This window comes from Primulina tabacum, chromosome 2 (assembly GCF_025594145.1).
Source record: "Primulina tabacum isolate GXHZ01 chromosome 2, ASM2559414v2, whole genome shotgun sequence".
Classification (NCBI taxonomy): Eukaryota; Viridiplantae; Streptophyta; class Magnoliopsida; order Lamiales; family Gesneriaceae; genus Primulina; species Primulina tabacum.
Window position 1 is genome coordinate 24,938,576 of NC_134551.1, and position 5,342 is coordinate 24,943,917.

General features: G+C 38.7%; 1 protein-coding gene across 1 annotated transcript; it reads right to left on the reverse strand.

Moving 5' to 3' along the window:
* Positions 1–703: 703 nt before the first annotated feature.
* LOC142537599 (uncharacterized) lies at positions 704–1,177 on the reverse strand. The gene has a single exon (XM_075643104.1). It carries the CDS (start codon positions 1,175–1,177, stop codon positions 704–706), a length of 474 nt encoding a protein of 157 aa, XP_075499219.1.
* Between the last annotated feature and the right edge of the window lie 4,165 nt (positions 1,178–5,342).

The following is a 5,342-nucleotide window of genomic DNA, read 5'->3' on the forward strand; positions in this document are numbered from 1 at the left end:
AGCCTTAAAATTGTTATTTGGATTTAATTATCTCTTTTGCATTATTAAGGCTCATATTTCATGCTCAATTTTCATAATTTCTAATATCATTCCTTACATTCATCTATTGTAGAGCATGCAACCTAATTTTTTCTAGGTTCTTTATCATCTCAGATCAATTCTCATAACCAATTTAACACTTCATGCAATAAAAGCAATATAAAAACGTTAAATAACTAGGTTACCAGTGATTAGAGTCGTGTCTGACTCCTCCTCAGCTTCCTCAGCATGCATAACATAAGTTCTCCCCACAGTTGGTGCTTTCTTCTTCGGGAAATCAGTGGCTTTATGCCCTTCCTACTTGCATATGAAGCACCTATATGTCCCCCACATGCACTTTCCAAAATGTGAGCGATTGCACTCTTTGCACAGTGGTCTCTCTACAGGTTTGGTGTTCCAGGTTGTGGTGCCTTCGGTGGTCCTGGATTCTTCACTTGCCCTTGGGGCTTCTGCTGCCCTTGAGCCCTAGGAGGTCCCATAAATTGCTTCTTATTCAGCTGAGAGTTCTGTTGGTGTTGCTGTCTCTTGCGCTGCATCTCATAATCGATATCTTTCAGAGCTTGATCAGCTTGGAATGCATAGGCAGTGGCAGCTGCAAAGTCCACTGGTCGCATCATCATCACATCACGGTGTATGGTAGGTCGAAGGTCATCCATGAAGGGCCTTAATTCTCCGCAACATCTCTAGCAATTAGGGGCACAAAGTGACAACCCCTATCAAACTTATTCACAAATTCAGCTATAGTCGTGTCCCCTGGCAGAGACTTGTGAACTCCCTCTTCAGGCGTCCTCGGACATCGGTAGTAAAGTAGTACTCGGACATCGGTAGTAAAGTAGTACTCACAGAATATTCCTTTGAATCGTGCCCAGGTAAGTGCAGCCAAATCAATCTCATCCTCCGCCCCTTCCCACCAAAGGGAAGCATCATCCCTAAGCATATAAGTAGCACACCTAACACGGTAAGCATCTCTCATATTCAAGTAACAAAAATGCACCTCAAGTGATCGAATCCAACCCTCAGCAGCAAATGGGTCGGTGGCGCCGGAAAATTCCTTAGGACCTAGCATGCAGAACTGATCATAAACTTCGTGATGTGGCCTTGGAGCCTGCTGAAACTGCTGCTCAAAGAAACATGTCATACCTTCCAGTGCATGAATAGCAGCATCCCCATTAAGAGATGGGGTGCACTCCCTTGACGATCCTCAATATTCTCAGCTTGCCTATCAGTACTAAGTGCGCGTCTGGGAGGCATTATATCTGAACGTTTTCCAAACTCTAAACGTAACCAACATGCATTTAAATCTATGTTTCTAATCATGCAACATGTACTAATCCCTTTATGAGCAACTTTTAAGCATATACATAATATTTAACTTCAAAAAGCTTTTAAACATGTAATGTAAGCATCAAACCATATAAACATGTAGGTATCATCATAAAAAGCATGTAAAGCAATTAAACTTACAGACTTGAGGCTCGACGAATGAGCTTTCCGGAACTAGCGGTGGCACAACCCTTTGCAGGAACATTGCTCAGATATCAACTGAAACGTCCACTACTCGTTTTTCTTAAAAATATTCTAAAATTTTTTTTTTATTTAAAAGTTTCGGCCGAACTATACCTATATATAAATACATTTTTAAAATCCTTTTGCATCATTTAAAAATAAATCAACCAACTATTATTTTAAGATCCAAAAGAAAATGATTCAACCATAAAGTCTTAAAACGTCAAGCATCCTAACTTTAATATTTTCACAATAACATAACTCTAACATCATTTCCAAAACCTCTCAAAATCATCATAATCCATAAAATCTAAAAAAACAACTTAAATCATTTAGCATAAGTCATAACTTAAGTCATAAATGTAATTTATTTGCGAAAAACTAGCGTTGGTCTTCAGTTTGTGTGCACCTTCAATCCAACAAGATCAACCATCAAGTCCCTCATTAACATCAACATCATGTTCACCTACAACGATCACACCTAATGAGTCTATTGACTCAGCAAACCTTTTAACCATAATAACAAGTAATACATATACATTCACAAGCAACAGTGAAAATACTTTAATTTAAAATAGCTTTTCATGAACATGCATAAACTTAAACATTTTTCCTTTCATCATATATATTTTCTTTTTCATTATACACATATATGTTTTTCTTTTATTGAATTCGGATCGTTAATTGTGACTTTTGTTTTAGCTGAAGGTCGATGAATCCATCTACGTGGAACCACAGTACTGAGTAGCGGGGACATCAACAACACTCTCACCCGTCAACTGAGTCTTGACCTTGCATATCATTATATCATCATATCATGTCGATGGAAATACGGTTGTCGGGTTCCCTCTGGGCCTTCTCCTGTAAATGGGCTCCCTCTGTGGCCTTTTCCCTTACAATATCTCCAATCATATCATCATATCATTGTATTAGTAACAATCACTTCACCTTCTCCAACGTTTCATATTTTCATCACTTAAAAAATTCTTGCATATATATATATAAATCATTTTTCTTTTAAACCAAGCATGCAACATGTCTTTTAGCATTAACGATTCAGCATAAAATTTCATAAATATTTAAAATAAACATATTAACATTATTTACAGCATTCAGGGCAGTGTCAGAACGTCTAACAATTTTTAGGTATAAAATGACTGTTTTACCCCTAGAAGCATAACTTTCCATATTTATCCCTAGACCTCGAAACGACATCCTAATCATTCCAAACTTAACCTGTAGAGGCACGAAATTCGTACTTGAAAATTTGCGGAAAAATTTAAAATTTTCTTTTAAAATAAGTAATATGCCTCATTCGTAAAATAAATTGATAAATAGAGTTTAATGTTCGAAATAGCACAGCGGAAATAATTATTGTTTGCAAAATAACAATTTAAAATAATTCAGCAACAGATAAAAACTGAGTTTGAAATAAAATAGTAATTGCTGAAAATGAGGTCCACGGGTTCCTACTACTGCCGACCCAAGATGACTCACTGGTCCCCGCCCTCGATCCCGACCTCATCAGTACCTACAACAATCAAGTCTAGTGAATCTAAAGACTCAGCATGCATATATCATAAATAACAATTAATAATAATAAAATTGCACGCATGGTAAAAATATCATGAGTCTGGCGCAACGTAAAATATCGTGTCATGAGTAATTATAATACGTGCATAACTGACTGAAAATCATAAGTGAAATGTTTGCTCAATCGAGCCCTGTCATAAAATAACATGTCATAATTTTATGTTGAGAATATGTTCTACGCAAGTGGCCCCTGAACTGAACTCAACTGGATCGCCTGATCAGACTAAACCACAGTATACTGGGCGGTAGAGATCATCACAGCCCTTGGACTGGATATCCGTACCAATAAATGAACTGAACTGAACCGGTAAGTGACCACCGGATGAAGTAATAATCACATGATAATGAAGTGGCCACAAGCAATATCGCATAAATCTCAAAAATGAATATTTTATATTTTTGCACGTAACATAATTAAATATCCTGTATTAATTTTACCGAATGGGTTGGATCGTTCCCAGGCTCGCTGCGACCTAAATCTTACATGAAAAATATGCAAATGATTTTAACTTGACCAAAACTTCGTAATTGAATCCAAACACGAGACAATTACGCCCAATGCCTTAGTATTTAATCATGACTCCGTGCCAACCCGAACCAACACCGAACCATCATTTAGTCATGATTAAAATACACCTAAAATGATGAAATAATGCCCCTAAAATTGTACAAGTCGAAATTTGGTGAATGGAGGCCAAAAACAAGAAACGCTCTTTCGAGAGTCATTTTGGCACATCGCACCGTAAATTCTCGTACGACCTCTAAACTTAACCGAATCACAAACGGCCAAAAACACGACCTTCCTAACTCAATGAGGTAATTTACAGTTCAAGGCCATAGGCTAAAAGCCAACCAAGGACTCAAACGAGCCTCCGAACCAAAGCACAAAGTTACTGTCAAACAAATACAGCAGCAGCGCTTGCGTTCCTTTGCGTTGTTTGCGAGGCTAATGGCCATTGGGGCTTGATCCACTGACCAGAACCTCTTCCCAACATCTTAAGGTATGGTTTGAACCATGGCTAAGGGCCCTAGGCCAGCCACAATCCAACCCACACCAGAAACGTGACCACACTCCCAACCGAGAGCAACAAACTGCACGTGAGGGACGTTGTTGTTGTTTGCTGTCATGGATCATTCCAATGGCCATTTGGTTGACCATGGCATGATCTAAACATCAAGGGGTATGGTATGGTATGGACCGTGGCTAAGGGCTAAAGAGCCAACCAAGACCCACACCACACCATGATTTCAAAAAACAACACACACACAACAACCAGAATTTTTCCAAAACCGAAGGGGCTGTTCTTGTTTATTTTTGAAACCGATTGGGACGTTAACCAAGCCATGAAAGGGCTTATTGGTCACGTCCTAGACATGTCAAGGAAGGGTTCTAACCATGGCTATAGCCCCTAGGGCAGCCAAGATCAGAATCATCCTCCTTTGACAGCAAACAAGAAAATCGAACACAAAGTGACACTAGGGATGAGTCGCTATCAATTTCTGAATTCCAGCATCCATGGGGCTTGAAATAATGGACCAACATGGTCCTAATACACCATAGTACATGTCTAGGTGCCACCTTGGGAGCCTAGTATCGAGCCACCCTCCTGAAACAACAAAACAGCCGAAACCGTGAAGCATGAAAGAAACCAGAAAATTTCGGTGAATGCATTTTCGAATGGTGCTGAAAAGATTTTCGGTTTTGATGATTAAAATCATAACAATTTGATGTAAAAATTTCAGTATATGGCTTGATTGAGGAGTGAATGAAAATATAAACATGCCTTGGTTCGTTTTGAAAGAAAAACGAACGAAACGACGACGCGGCGCGGAGGAGACGGAGTGCTCTTCACTTTCTTGCTTCTACTCGATTTTCTCTCTTATTTTTCCCTAGCTCATTCTCGATTTTTACTCTGAATTCTCTCTGAATTTTGGTGCAAGGGAGAGGGGGAAATGGTTAGGAGAAATGAAGGGGAGTTGCAATATAGAAGGGATTTAAATGGCATGACCAAGTCTTGCTCTCTTTGAATTTGTTAGATGAGGACTTGGTTTGATATCCAAAAGATTTTTTTGGAGGGATAATTGAGGGCATGACCGATTCTTCCATGTGAAAACAAGGCAAGGATAATGATTGATTATTAATGAATGGTGATTAAAAATGAAGGGGTTATCATTCTAAGAAATAATAAGGAAAGAGTCAAAGG